Source organism: Balaenoptera musculus, chromosome 19 (assembly GCF_009873245.2).
Source record: "Balaenoptera musculus isolate JJ_BM4_2016_0621 chromosome 19, mBalMus1.pri.v3, whole genome shotgun sequence".
Taxonomy (NCBI): domain Eukaryota; kingdom Metazoa; phylum Chordata; class Mammalia; order Artiodactyla; family Balaenopteridae; genus Balaenoptera; species Balaenoptera musculus.
The window spans coordinates 7,245,607-7,258,954 of NC_045803.1; the positions used below are offsets into that span (position 1 = coordinate 7,245,607).

General features: G+C 56.7%; 1 protein-coding gene across 2 annotated transcripts; it reads right to left on the minus strand.

The window, feature by feature from the left end:
* Positions 1 to 120: 120 nt before the first annotated feature.
* TBC1D17 (TBC1 domain family member 17) lies at positions 121 to 13,120 on the minus strand. 2 transcript variants are annotated; one of them, XM_036833344.1, is made up of 17 exons: positions 12,979 to 13,119; positions 12,440 to 12,538; positions 12,155 to 12,229; positions 7,542 to 7,665; positions 6,558 to 6,765; positions 5,957 to 6,068; positions 5,695 to 5,853; positions 5,200 to 5,328; positions 5,010 to 5,113; positions 4,395 to 4,489; positions 3,819 to 3,935; positions 3,625 to 3,725; positions 3,447 to 3,546; positions 1,858 to 1,955; positions 1,575 to 1,691; positions 942 to 1,028; positions 121 to 860 (listed from the first exon to the last, which is right to left on the minus strand). In XM_036833344.1, exons 1-17 carry the CDS (start codon positions 12,997 to 12,999, stop codon positions 654 to 656), a joined length of 1,953 nt encoding a protein of 650 aa, XP_036689239.1. In that variant the 5' UTR covers positions 13,000 to 13,119; the 3' UTR covers positions 121 to 653. The 2 variants fall into 2 exon arrangements, with proteins under 2 accessions (XP_036689239.1, XP_036689238.1); XM_036833343.1 differs by having other exon boundaries at positions 131 to 860; positions 5,957 to 6,083; positions 12,979 to 13,120.
* Positions 13,121 to 13,348: the final 228 nt, after the last annotated feature.

Genomic DNA, 13,348 nt, shown 5'->3' on the forward strand with positions numbered 1-13,348 from the left:
GGGGGAGTAGGAGGTACAAGATGGACACCGCTTTGCGCCACTGGTAAACGTTAATCACAGTGCCCACCACGGCTGTCACGACACAGCGGGATCCTTATGTAAGTAACAAAAAGCCCAGCCGACATTGGGTTAAACACGAGTTTATTTTTCTCATAACAAGAAGCTGGTAGGCAGGGCCCCAGAGGGAACAGCCCCGCAGGCCCTTCCATCTCGGTTATGTCCGGGATGTGCCCCTGCACCCCAGCACCCCATCCTAACTCCTCCAAAAGCCCCAGACTCAGGCAGGTAAGGGAGCCCTGCCTCCACAAACCGCCACCACTCACCCCCAAGGGGCCTCCTCTTAGGCCTCATTGGCCAGATCAGGGTCACAGTGGTCAGACATCGACTCTGCACAGTGGTCAGAGGAGACCACGAGCCACCACCCCCTCTCCATCCAGAGTCAAGCCAACATGGTGGCCTCCCTCCTCCACCTACTCGAGGCCAACTAGATAGGAAAGTGTCAGTTTCAAGAAACCAGCTAAGAGAAGGGAGGCCTGGTGGAGAGCCCCGCCCCTCTTTGCGCCTCCCCTCCCCAGCCTCCGGGAGGGGCGGGGTCGTGGGGGGGGAGCTGGATAAAGTGTCTGGTACTGAGCAGGCCGCCTCGCCCACCACAGTTAAGAGTCCGCACATTCCTCCTCTTCCTCCTCCTCCGGCAGGATCTCCAGGCTGCTGTCAGGCTGCGGGACTGTGTCCGCGGGGGGCGGCGGAGCCGGTGGGGCGCGGGTGGGCGACAGCGGCAGTGGGGAGGCAGGTGGCGAGGGGCTCTGGGGCTCTGCGGGGGGCGCCAGGCCTAGGATCTCCTGCACGTTGTGGGGCAGCTCCTGGAGGGTTGGCGGGTAGGAAGCGAGAAGTCAGAGGTTTGCTGGGGGTTGGGGGGCCATCGGGAGGGGTCAGGGACTCACCGGGCAGGAGGTCAGCTGCCGGTAGAGGGCCTCGGCCCGCGTCAGCACGTCCTCCACGCTCAGCTTCATGGTCAGCTCGTTGACGTGCTGCGGGCGGGGGTGGGTCAGGCCTGCCTGCCTGCAAGCACCCAGCCACCACCGCCCGAGCGCCCACTCTGTGCCTGTGCCGGGATACGACTGAGGGAAGGCAGACCGGGCTGGCCCTCGTGGGGCTCACAGTGGAGCTGGGGGATCAGCAGAGGTCATGTTCTCTCCGGCTGCTTGCCAGGCGCAGTATTCAAGGGAGGAAAAGGGCACCGAGCCCCACCGCCGCGGCCCCGCCCCACATTAATGCACTGGGGCAGGGGCAGGTGGCCCACTCATGCATGGGCCACATGCTCTGTGAGGACACTGCAGGGAGCCAGGGATAAGATGGGGTAGGAGACAGACAGACCCCGTCTCCTGGCCACCGTGCTCACAGCTTAGCCAATCATACTTTCAACAATCCTATTTTGAGTACCTACTACCGAAAGGTACTGTGGCACAGGGGCAAGGCCAGCCTCCATGGAGTTCACACCCAGGTGATGTGTCTTCTCCACACAGGTCAGGATGGGCAGGGGGAGGGAGCGGACTGGGAGGGAGCCAGGGTCTCACCTTGAGGATCTCATTGGACCCGAAGCCTGAAAGCATGAGCGTGTCCCGCTCCATGTCCAGGATGGCGCAGGCCACCAGCAGGTGCAGGCTGGGGCCAGGGAGCCCCGTCCACAGCACCTAGCGGTGCCCAGGGGAGGGGTCACTGCAAAGCCTCTGCCTCAGGTCCCACCCAGGTCTGCCCCACGCCCTGCCCACCTCCCACCAACCTCCCTGCCCCACCCACTGGCAGTACAGCCAATCCATTTCTCCTTCTCAGCCCTCCCACCCAAACTGGCTGGCTCACCTCCCACAGCCGAAGGACATCCGGGAAGGGGAATTCCCTCTTGAACCAGATGAGCAGCCACCGGAAGCAGAAGCAGAGAGAGCCAGAGTCCTGGGAGTCTAGGGGAGGACAGCGGTGGGAGGGGCAGCACTCAGCTGAAAGCAAGCTCAAAATCGACTCCAACCCCGCTCTAATTCACAGGGCGCCCGGTGGTCGGACTGGACTCTAAGAAGTCACCCTGGCTGTAAGAACCCGCACCAGTCCGGGCAAGTGGAGGGGGCGCTTCAGAGCGGGCGCAGGGATGCTCGGCGTCAGCAGGAACCTTTCCCATCCTGCCTTCCAGGCTCCAGATGAAGTGAGCTAGCCCCGTGGTCCCCACCCTCACGTGGAAGGGAGGCAGTAAGACCAGTCCACTCAGGGAAAAAAATCTACTCAACATCCAAAGCTGGGGGAGGTGTGAGGAAACTGGCCCTCGTGTACACTGCTAGCAAAAACGTAAGCTGGTAGAACTTTCTGGGAAAGCAGTGATGGAGACAAATGTTTCAAAAGATGTAAAAATATGTACTGCACTGGATACAATATCACTTCTTGGAATTTAACCTAAAAAAATAATCCACGAATATAGATTCATCATGGTGAAGAACTACAAATAACCTAAAAGTCCAGCAGATCAGGTTAAATCTATTCTTATACATCATTAAGATGGACAGAACACCATGTAGTCGATAAGACTGATGATGTAGGGCTTCCCTGGTGGCTCAGTGGTTGGGAACCTGCCTGCCAATGCAGGGGACACGGGTTCGAGCCCTGGTCCAGGAAGATCCCACATGCTGCGGAGCAACTAAACCCGTGCGCCACAACTACTGAGCCTGCGCTCTAGAGCCCACATGCCACAACTACTGAGCCCACGTGCCACAACTACTGAAGCCCACGCACCTAGAGCCCGTGCTCTGCAACAAGAGAAGCCACCACAATGAGAGGCCCGCGCACCACAATGAAGAGTAGCCCCCGCTCGCCGCAACTAGAGAAAGACCGCGCGCAGCAACGAACACCCAACACAGCCAAAAATAATAAATAAATAAATAAATAAATTAGCTTATCATTATCTGCATTCAAAAAAAATAGTACGAGCAACAGCAACTTTAACTTTCTTTTCTTTACGTGAATTCCCTGCATTTCTTACATTGAACAAGCAATGCAGTCAAATTTTAAAGCCGAAATGCAGCAGTCCCCGCCCCAGGAGCCCAGAGAGCCAGTTTCCAATCCCAGCTCAGGGGTGATTGGAGATAAGAGCTGGTTGGAGATGAGGAGTGTGAGGAGCTGCACCCAGGTCCCTTCATCTGAAAAGTCTGACAGGACACGAAGGAGCCACCTCAGCCGGCAGCAGGGGCGCGTCTGGCAGGGGTAGGGGACCCACATCTGCATTCGCTGAGGTTTTGCTCCAAACCGCAGTCCTGCTTTTACATATCAATTCTGGGTTCTGTGGGGATGTTTCTCTTGTTTGCACTATGTCCAAACATCCTGGACATTGTCTGTGGCCACTCCCAGAGACTCTGCAGCAAGGTCTGTGGTCCCACCATCATCCCCTGCCTACCCGCCGAGACACGTACCCAGGAAGTCGCAGAGTGGAGGGTCCAGCACCCTCAGGAGGAGCAGGAGTTGCCCGAGTTGCCGCTTCATTGTCTCCTGACTCTCCTCAAAGTTCCCATGCTGTGGGAGGGAGGGCCACGTGAGGAGCCAGACCCCAGCTTTTGAGGGGGCCTGTCTCCCACCCCTGCCGAGCCTCACCACGAGCTCCATGAAGCCACAGAAACACCAGAAGGCATCCACCTCGTTCTGAGTGACGTAGAGGATCGGGGAGAGAAGGTCACTCATGCCCTGGACGTAGCCTGGGGGGACATGGGGTCAGGTCCCAGCCGAGGCCTGCAGTGCGCTCCCCCCGCAAGGCCAGCCCCCAGCAACTCCCCCGGGCTGTGCCGCACCGAGGTCAAAGTGGTACATGCAGTAGGTAAGGAGAATGTCGTTCAGCAGGCCCAGCCCCGGGTTCTCGGGGCCCTCGTAGAATTTGTTGGTCCTGTCGGTGCGGCTCACATCTCTCTCTGTGGGGACAGGGGGCAAAGTGCAAAGGCGTGAAAGGTGCGCCCTGTCCCTGCCGGCCGGCCGCCAGCACACCTAGGCAGGTGTGGGTCGTCCAGAGACCATCTCCAACGCTCTCACGTGAAGTGCTGTGCTTCACGCTCACCAGCTCGCCACACCCTCCCAGCAGCTGACAGTTACTAAACCATCAACAGATGGGGAGACTGCGGCCCAGGGAGGCAGAATCACTTGCCAAGATCTCACAGTGAGTAGGTGGTAGATCTGAACCCACGGGGCCTGGCTCCCCTCCCGTGCTCCCCCCATCCCCGACCCCAGGGCCACTCATCCCTGCTCACCCCCGTCTCACTCCCCCTCCATCCCTACAGATGGCCTCGCTCCTGCTCTCAGGGAGACAGGGGGCTCCCTCGGGTCCCTCCCGGCTGTTCCTGGTCTCACCATCCCACCCTTGCCCCCCCACCAACCAATGAGGCTGCGGTATCCGTGCAGCAGTGAGTTCCTCCGTTCCTGCTCTGGGCTCACAGATTTCCACTGCAGCTTCATGCGGAAATACTCGTCCCTGAGGGGAGGGGAGGGGTGAGATGTAGGGACACCCCCCCCCTTCATCCTACAGGGCTCAGCCTAGGTCACCGCCCCTGTGCTTCCCCTTCCCCACATCTCTCATGACACAGAACACCCTATGGGATTTTTTTGTTGTTGTTGTTCAAAGTCTGTCACCCCCATTGGACAGAGAGCACCAGGGGCAGGGACCGGGACACACGGCAGAGGCACAAGATACACCAGGAACGACGAGAGGTGGCCCCATGGGGTTAGGAAGCCCGCTGCAAAGCAGTGACCACTGAAACGGCACGGCGCCCGAATGAAAACGGCATCGGAGGTGGGCTACGGGCCCTACAGGGGCGGGGCCTGGCCCACTGCCTCTGTCCCCGCTGTGCTCAGGTCGACGGCCCGTCTGTGCACGCGTAGCGCGCCGGTGCCGGGCCGCCCACTGGGATATGCTGTTGATCAAAAACCTCCAGTCGACTCAGGAGGCCAGAGGCTGGAGCTCAGCAGGGCAGGAGCCACGGCGTCTCACTCACGTTTTCTTGCGCACGTGGGCCTTGTGCTCCTCGGCTGAGCCCTCCCAGCTCAGGTACCCCAGGAGGAACTTCCAGGCCTCGCGTCGCAGGCTGGGGCTCAGACCCTGGAGGGCAGAGGGCAGCTCAGATGGGCCTCCTCTTGGCTGCCCGCCAACCCTGCCCAGGCCTGCCCGCCCACTCGGCTCCTCACCCCCGAGAAGATGCGAGCTTTCAGCTCAGGGACCTGCTGCAGGCGGCCCTCGGGGCCCACGTGGCGGGCCCACTCCTCCTCTGTGACCGGAGGCGCCCGCTCCACAGCCGGCCTCGGCCCTAGCTCCACCTGCGGGACACAGGACGAGTGAGCCCAGGGCCTCGGCCCAGCAGCGCTCCCCAGCCCCACCGCGGGCCACTCCGAGTCAGCTCAGAGCCCTTCTTAGCTGCACGGACGGACAGAACGTTCGGGGCGGGAAGCATCTCCTTGGGTGGGTCAGTGAAAAAGTCACCCCCCAAGTCAGGAAAGCCCCCCCAGTAATAACAGGCACCAGGTGCACAGGCTACAGGCACCTTCCACCAAGTCACTCATGAAACCCGATGAGGGCGGTGCTGTTATTATCCCCCTCTCACTGGGGAAACAGAGGCCCAGGGAAATGCAGTCCCATGCCCATGGTGACAGCCAAAGAGCAGCAGCATCCACCCTGATACTCACACAGGAAATGACCTCGAACCCAGGCTCGGGTTCGTCATCGGGGCCCGGAGGCAGGTCAGGGGAGGCCCCCTCCTGGTGCGGCTGCAGGGCTCCCCGGAAGAAGTTGGTCACACGGGAGAAGCTGCTGAAGGTGGTGGAGTAGGGGTCCTGGAGGAAGCGCTGGGGACAGGGCCGAGGGGCGGTCACCGTCCACCCTCCCCGCCTGGCCTGCACGGCCCGCCCTTCCCTGCCCACGCCGGCCAGCCCGGCGCCGGGGACTCACAGACACCACGTTGGAGCTGTCCTGGTCAAACAGCTGGAGGTGGTGGAAGGAGCTGGAGAGGGCCGAGGAGTCGTGCGGGAAGACGAGGTAGAGGCGGGAGTCCTGCGGGGAGCTGCGGGCAGGGCGTCTGGGTGACACACGCGCGGCGTGCCCCGCTTTTTTTTTTTTTTCTTCTCAGTGTCCCGACTGCCCTTGGGGAATCCCTCATCTCAGGCCTGAGACCACAGCTGGACCCCAGGGATGGCACAGGGCCCAGGGCTGGTCAACGAGGGCCTTCCACCTCCCTGGCCGGGGTGACTGACTCAGGGACAGGCCAACGAGAAGCAGGCCCAGGGTGCTGCTGGAACGTGGGAAAGAGGCGCTTTCTACCCACCGGGGCCCCCAGAGAGCGACAGCAAACTCAGAAGGAAAAAGGGCAACTCCTTCTGCGTTCTGGGACCCGGGTCCCGCCTGATGTCAAACTGCCCTTCGATTTCACGGTGACACGCGCCTCTCAAGTCTCTTTTTCCCGCCTTTCAATCAGTCTGGGTTGTATTCCTTTCACAGCCGTGAGGGAGTCAGGCTGCAGCCCTAGAGGGGTGGGGCCTGGGACAAGGCTCACCTGGCCAACAGCAGGTAACGGCTGAGGACGCGGAGCAGGGCGCGGGTGCCCCCGCGGTGGAAGTGCAGGGCGGGCAGGGAGCCTCCGGCCTGCGTGACCAGGACGAGGTATGCCCAGCTGAGGCCCGGCTTGGAACGGCGGATGGACTTGAGCTCCCCCAGACTCACGGAGAAGGCCCAGGAGCCCCGGGGGGAGCTGGGCTCTGCACCTAGGGGGACAGCAGCGTCGGGAGCAGGCGGGGGGCGGGGGGCGGGGGCGGGGAGCCAGAGGCGGCTCAGGCATCTCCTCAGAGCCCACTGCGAGCCAGCCCCAGGCCCTCTGGGAAAGGAACCCAGTAAAACTGGAGGGGAGCCTGGGGGACGTGTGCCTGCCCCCAAATCTCCCCAGGCTCCCCACATCTGTCCCCTGCCCCCCCCAACCCTGCCTGTCTCACCTCTGACCCTCTCTTCACTCTAGACCCCTCTCAAGCCACAACAAAAAGGCTGTGGTTTCCTAAACACACCTAGTGCCCCACACCTCTGGCCTTGCCCCCGCTGCTCTCTGCAGGGAGAGAAAACTCTCAAGCAGCCTTCAGAGCTAGGCTGTGGCACCACCTCTTCCTGGAAGACTTCTCTGCCCCCTAGGGGGCTAGATACCTCCTCTGGTGCCCCCAGCACCCTGTGCGACTCCAGGATGGCCCGAATTACCCTGTCACCCTGCAACCGTCACCGCCACAGCCTGGAAAATTCCATGGGCAGGACTTACGTGGAGGTGCCCACAGCCAATCAGGGAGCCCGGCCTGATGAGCAAAGCTGCAAACCCCAGAGACGCCGGCCACGCTGGACCTGGGCTGGGGACCGCCCTGCACCCCTCACCCACTCTCCTGGGACTGGAGGCCAGTGTGGGCTGCCATCTTGACCGTGGGCAGCAAAGCCCATGGAGCCATGACCACTGAGGGTAAGTCGTGTCTCCACCTGCCCCCCCAGGGGCACCAGCTTAGTCTACCTCTCGTGGGCTCTGAGTGGCGGGGCCGTGGCCGCACGGTGCTGATGACGGCCCAGTCGGGTTCATAGCCGGGGTCAAAGGTTGGTTCCTCCTCAGAGGTGCAGGAGTCTCCCCCACTGGTGTCCTTGGGGGAAGACAGGAAAAGAGACTGAGGGACTGTGGATTCAGAGTTTCCAGATCTGAGCCTCGAGGCCACCCTGGGAGATAGCCCCATTGAACAAAGAGGGAAACTGAGGCACAAAGAGGGCACAGCACTTGCTGTCAGGGTCGGTCACCCAGTGCAGCCAGGGAATGTGCCAGGACTTGAAGCCAAGTCTCATGGTGGCTCTAACCAAAGCACCCCCACGTGGAAAGCAGACAGCTAGGCAGGGGTTGGGGTGCTTTGCAGTCAGACTGCCGGAGGTCGCTGTCCTTAAAATAAGTAGGTAGTAGTTACTAGAGTAACGCAAATCAGGACCACAATCAGATACCACTTCACACCCACTAGAATGGCTAGAATAAAAAAAGACAGGCAATAGCAAGTGTTGGTGAGGATGTGGAGAAACTGGAACCTCTTACACTGCTGGTAGGATTGTAAGATGGTGCAGCCACTGTAGAAAACAGTCTGGCAGGTGCTCAAAAAGTTAAACATGGAATTACTATATGACCCAGCAATTCCGCTCCTAGGTATACACCCCAGAGAAATAAACACGAACACCCACACAAAAACCGACACATGAATGTTCACAGCAGCATTATTCATGACTGCCAAGAAGTGGAAACAACCCACTGTCCATCAAACTGATGAATTAACAAAATGGGTAGATCCATACAATAGAATTTTATTCAGCAATAAAAAGGAAGGACGTTCCAATTGATGCTACAATACGGATGAACCTTGAAAGCAACCTAAATAAAAGAAGCCAGTCACAAAGAACCACACAGAGTATGATTCCATTTATATGAAATATCCAGAATAGGCAAATTTATAGAGACAGAAAGTAGATTAGTGGTTGCCAGGAGCTGGAGAAGGGGAGTACAGGTACAGGGTTTCTCTCAGGGATGATAAAATGTTCCGGAATTAAACGGTGGTGATGGTTGCAAACGTGTGTGAATACTAAAAACCACTGAATTATGCACTTTGACAATTTTAAGTTTTCATAAAGCTTGAATTTTTTTGAGTCTGATGGTAAGTGAATTCTATCTGAATAAAAGAAAAAAATAGCTGGCTCGCATTTTGTTATGAAAATAACATGAAGTGCCCAGCATGGGGCCAGCTGGTGGCTGCTTTTATTGACATGAGCTCAGGGGCCTGTTGGGCAGATTCAGGGAAACCATGCAGAGCAGGGCCATGCTGAGGGTCAGAGTGCAGTAAAAGCCGATGATGCTGGCCATGAGCCATGGAGGAGGGCAGGGAGGGGACAAAATGTGTGAGGATTGCAGCAACTGTGAAAGAATTCACAGCTCATGTATCTTCTTCCTCTATGGGAAAGGCTAGAAAGGTAAAAATTTCCCAGGCTCCCCTGAAGTTGCGTTCCAGGCACAAGAGCCTACCAATCGCATGCACTCAGATCTACAAAGTGGCAATTAGATAAGGGCAACTTCCTGCCACTCTGGCTGGTGTTTGGCTGACAAGGAAAAAGGAGGAGTCTTATCTCTGTCTTCATCTTCCTGCACACAGAGCGGTAACTGGGGCAGCAGTGGGGCCGACTAGCAGCTCTGATGGTAGTATTCTCGAATTTGACAACTCTAGTGACAGTCCCATTCCCTACAGCCCTGCCCTCACCGGATGGCAGCTCCCCTGGCAGGTCAGTTCTGCAGCGTCAGTTCTATTCCTCCAGCTTTTGTAAAAATTCTGTAAGCCTCCACGTCTTTGCATTTAACCCCTTGCTGCTTAAAGTAACTGGAGTGTTTTGTGACTCCTGCAATAAAACCCTGCATGATTAGAAAGACTCAAGACTGTGAGTCTACCCAACAGCCATTTCTGCTGGATATTCCAGACTGACAAGCCACTCCCGCAACAGAAGCTGAAATATCCCAATATCCACTTTCCCAGCCTTCCCTGCATTTCTGAGTGGCCTAGGGACCCAACTCTGGCCAGTGGAAGCTGAGGGCATATCTGCAGGGAGTTTGCAGAAGGGAATTCCTGATAAAAAGGCACCTACAGGAGTGAACACCCTATTCAGGTTAGCCTCTATGTGCTGTCAAGGGAGGACATGGTGTTTGGAACTGTGGCAGCCAACCAGGGCCATGAAAGGAAGGCCAAGGAATGGCAGGGACACCTGTCCACAAGCTGCCAAACCAGCCCCTGGCAAAGCCATCTGTGCCCTCCCTGTTTTGTGACATGAAGAATTTGATAACTTTGCCAATGTTTACACAAAATAATGATAATTAGTAGTGTTGTTTGTCAAATATTTGCAGCTCTCCGCCCCTCGGCATACAGTAGGATTACAGCTCATTGAACTCTACTGGCTGAGTGGAGACATGCAACTCGTTCTGGCCAAAGGGCTGGGATATATCACTTCCAAGATGGACTGTTTAACTGCCAGGGAAAGACTTCTAGAGATCTCTTTTCCTCTGCCACAAGGAATGAGACCTTTAAGATGCTGGCTGCTCTAGCAGCATGCTTCCTTGAGTAATCATGATGAGCAGAGCTCTTTTGCCAACCTGAGATGCACAGGTAGAGTGAACAAAAACAGTTAAAAAGGCTGGAGCTCCAGCAGCCCTTCTGGACCAGAAGGCAGCCTTAAGGACAGATGCCACATGTTGAGGATGGATGCCACATGCTGAGGATCACAGAGCAACGTTGGAAGGAAGCTGAGTCATTGATAACATATGAACCTATACTGCTGACTTCTGGGCTTTGTAAAAAGAGAGAAATGAGCTGTTATCTTGTTTAGGTCGCTGGTATTCCTGTTTCTATTACGTACAACCAAATGCAACTCCTAACTCATGAGAAGGTTTCTGGGAAATCTCTTGTTTTTCCTGATAAAAAGGACAGATACGATTGGTACCCTGCTGGCCCCTTTTTCCTGCCTTAAAAGGCAGACGCAATGGCTGCAGCTGAAGTGGTCATTTAAACACCACTAGAGCAAGCACAGTAGGTTCTCAGCAATCCAGGCCCTGATATCACTAACCAAGGACAGCAGCCTCATACCTTTTGGAGTCTTATGAGGTGAAAGAAACAAACTTGTTTGCTCACTGTGTTGTCAGCTCAGTTTTGTGTTCCTTGGAGCTGAATGTATCCTGAATTCATATGTGCCCTTCCCATTGATGCCCATCTCAGTGGGTTTCTGTTATTTGAAAATAAGAGCGCCAAGGAGAACAGCAATATTCTCAAGAAAGGCACTCAGACTGCCTGTGAGGTTGGTGAAAATGCAAAATCCTGGTTGCTGCTGCTTCACCTTCCATAGGGGAGGCTCTGGAATCTCCATTTGAAACCCCAGGGCCCCAGCTGAGGCTTCATCCTTTCTTCCTGGTCCATCACACTGGCCTCCTCCCCGACCTCCCAGCCCCCAATCTCCCTCCATTTGGTCCTTCCATCCATCTCCTACATGACCCCCCAGATGGGGCTTTCCATACCCATACCTTTCCCCTCCCAAGGCTCACCTTGGTCCCCAGAACAGAGTCCAAGCTTCTCAGCCAGGCATTTCAGGCCCAACCATCTTTCCAGCAAAACCCTCTACAGAGATGTCCCACGTTCCGTTGTGCCCTGAAACACCCTTCTTCCTGCTGTCCCTGAAACATATTGTTTTTTTGGCCGTGCTGTGTGGCATGTGGGATCTTAGTTCCCCAACCAGGGATCAAACCCGTGCCCCATGCAGTAGAAGCACAGAGTCTTAACCACTAGACCACCAGGGAAGTCCCCGCTGAAATATATTCTTGCCTGCTTCTCAACTTTAGAGTCCCAGCCCAAATGTCTGCTCCCCAGAAAGAGACGTGCTCTGGAATCAGTATGTTTGGGTTCAAATCCAAGTTCCAGTACTTCCCAGCTTTTCTGACCTCAGGAGAGGATGAGAGGATGAGGCTTCCTCTCATCGTGCCTCAATTTCTCAAAAACAGAATGAGAGGTGAGGGAGGACTTAGGCAGTGTCTGGGTTGGATTCATCTCTGGGTCCCAGCACCATCCAGCACAAGGGCCTGACAAGGAGACATCTGGAAATGAGAAGGGCGAGGTCTTGTACCCGGGGAAAGAAGGAATCTTGGCGAAGTGGATGAGTAGCCTCTGTTGGGTCTTGTTCCCTCTCTGGACATGATGGCAGGACTGCCCAAGAGAAAATGCCACACTCCGTCAAGTCCTTATGGGCTGAGAGCCCGTGGAACCTGAATCCACAGGCTGAGTTGTCCTCTTGCACCCTGGCAGAGCTCTCCCAAGAAGCAAAGGGGGTGAGGAGGCAGGCAGCTACCCCCATGGCCACAAATCTCATAGCGTCTACTTTCTTTCCGTGAATGGGCATCTTCAGCCCCATTTCACAGAGAAAAGGAAAGTGAGGAACAGAGAGAATTTAGGTGCCAACCAGGACCACACATGCTCCTAGGGTTGGTCTGGAATTGTATTCAAGTCCTTCAAATGCTTTCCACTGCCCCGACCTAGAAAAAAGCAAGTGGAGAAAGGGGAAGCAAGAGTAGCCTACCTTCTTGGAGAAGAAGATTTGGGTGGAATCTCCAGCCTCCTCTACAGGAGCCCAGTGCAGGAGGACGTCATTGTCCTGAGTGAAAAAAAGAGGGGTTGGGGGGGGCGGCTTCCCTCCAAACTCCCCAAACCGTATTTCCAAACTTCCTCCCAGTTCTGGACCCTCAGCCTTAGAAAGCCACCTCTCCTTCCTAATGTCTCATTGCTGACCTCCACACTATACTCCTACAGATGTCGCCTCCATCCTGCTCTGGGCCTGCTCGAGCCCTGCTCTCTCCTGGCCTACCTTCTCCACAACACGGATGACGCCGGCGATGAGGGAGTCCGGGTCTTGGTGCTTCTTGGCACTGGTGTGCAGGTACACGCCTCCTTTCTCAAATACCACCTAGGAACGGGACCATTGAGGGGCAGGGCCCAAGCGTGGGAAGACACTCAAGGGGGCGGGGCCCTAAAGAGAGCCAATGGGAGCAGACTCGGGGGAGGAGCTATTCACCAGGGGGCGGGGCCCGGGTACATTTACCTAGGGGATGGGGCCCGGAGTGAAGCCTGTATAGATCCAGGCTTCTCTGGCACTCCGGAGGATGGGGAGGGGAGAAAGGGGGAGTGCATTCCAAACTGGGCGAGGCCCAGGGGGCGGGGCTAAATGATATGGGTCTCCCTAGGGCAGTGGAAGGAAGGGTGACAGCGCGTTTATTAAGGGAATGGTGTGCTTGTTAAGGAGGTGCTGGGCTCCCAGAGTCCCTGCAAGGCCTGAGAAAGAAGCAGACCACCGGAGGGCGGCGTTTCGCATAGACAGAAGCGAAAGAATGCGTCTTCAGTGCTTACCCTGTAACCGGCGCCCTCCATAGCCGCGGCCGAGGCCTCACTGCCCCGGCTCCCTCCTTTTCCGGGTCAGCGTGCTGTCACATCCGGATAGGAGACTCCCCTCAAGCCCAGACAGTGGTGGCGTCCCCATCTGTTCTGGAATAGGAATGGGTGTAACCATTTTTCAGAATGGGGTGGTTAAACTTGAACCACGAGGTTTCAAGTCACGTCACAGACGTTAAAGGTGGAGCGGCCAGTGCGCAGGCACAGTAAAACAGTCCTAAAGGAGAAGTAAACAAGGGGGCGGGTCCAAGAGCTCCACCCCCTCGCTCAAACTGGCTCCGAAAGGCCTACTCCTTTCTCCATATTGTGTACTGGCATCGAAGCCAAA

Coding starts and splice junctions, on each gene's coding strand:
- TBC1D17 (XM_036833343.1), bottom strand. CDS start 12,999: ATGGAGGGCGCCGGTTACAGG. Junction 4,490..5,009: donor GCCCACGTGCGCAAGAAAAC/GTGAGTGAGACG, acceptor CCCTCCCCTCAG/GGACGAGTATTTCCGCATGA. Junction 3,936..4,394: donor CGGATACCGCAGCCTCATTG/GTTGGTGGGGGG, acceptor CTGTCCCCACAG/AGAGAGATGTGAGCCGCACC.